The 813-nt window shown below is 78.0% G+C and overlaps 1 protein-coding gene across 3 annotated transcripts in view; it reads right to left on the reverse strand.

The window, feature by feature from the left end:
* The window catches only part of DENND1B (DENN domain containing 1B), a 153,489-nt gene extending 152,902 nt beyond the window's left edge, over positions 1-587 (reverse strand). For 2 of the 3 annotated variants that reach the window (XM_039883476.1, XM_039883475.1), the window contains exon 1: positions 443-587. In XM_039883476.1, coding sequence (XP_039739410.1) covers positions 443-459 — 17 coding nt within the window. In that variant the 5' untranslated portion in view covers positions 460-587. The remainder of the gene's footprint in view (positions 1-442) is intronic. The other variant, XM_039883478.1, reaches the window with a different exon arrangement.
* Between the last annotated feature and the right edge of the window lie 226 nt (positions 588-813).

Here is an 813-nt window from a genome sequence, read left to right on the forward strand (position 1 = left end):
TGGCGAGATGGGGGGGTGAGAAATGGGGTAAAGGAAGGAAGAAGGATTTCTTCGCCGAGTGAGTTTCAGGAGCAAAACAGAAAACTCAAAACACGATCCCCGCTCCGATGCGAGCCGCCTTTGACCCCGTGAAGGTCCCGGGGACCACGGCCCGCGGCTGGAGCCCGCAGCGGCTCCTGAAGATGCCACCCCAGGGGGCCCGGCCGGCAAGCTCGGGCGCGGACTCGGCGGCGGGGAAGCACGCCGCGAGGAGCAGGGCCCCCCCCGCCCCCCGAAACCCGCAGGCTGCCGCTGAAGTCGCCCCCCGCGCCCCGCGCCCCGCGCCCCGCCGGGTGCCGCCGCCAGCGTGCGGGCGGCCCGCCTCGGGGGCGCCGGCGACACGGCGAGCGGCGACCGGGCCGGGCGGGGACGAAGGGCCTGCGGCCTAGCGCGCCGCACTCACCGCGTCCTGCAGTCCATGCTGACATGTCGCCCGCCCCGCGCTGCGAGGGTCGCGCCGGGAAGCTGGCGGCTCAGAGCGGCGGCGGCCCCATGTCGCGCGCGCCCGCCCCCGCGGCCTCTGTGACAGCAGCGGCCGCCCCCGGGCCCGCCCGCCGCCCAGTTCCTGCGCCGCCGCCGCCGACGACCAGGAAGTGGGCGGGGGACAGGGACGCCGGCCACCGCACCTGGCCCGCCTGCGACGCGGGGCCCCGCCGCGCCGCCCCGCACGCCCCGCCCGCCCCTGCCGGGGGGACCCGCTCCGCGGCCCCCGACTCCCTGCCCGCCCCGACCCCGCTCCAGGCCTGACACCTGCCGCCCGCCCTGATTCCCAGC

Source organism: Pteropus medius, unplaced genomic scaffold, assembly GCF_902729225.1.
Source record: "Pteropus medius unplaced genomic scaffold, Ma_sr-lr_union100, whole genome shotgun sequence".
Lineage (NCBI taxonomy): Eukaryota > Metazoa > Chordata > Mammalia > Chiroptera > Pteropodidae > Pteropus > Pteropus medius.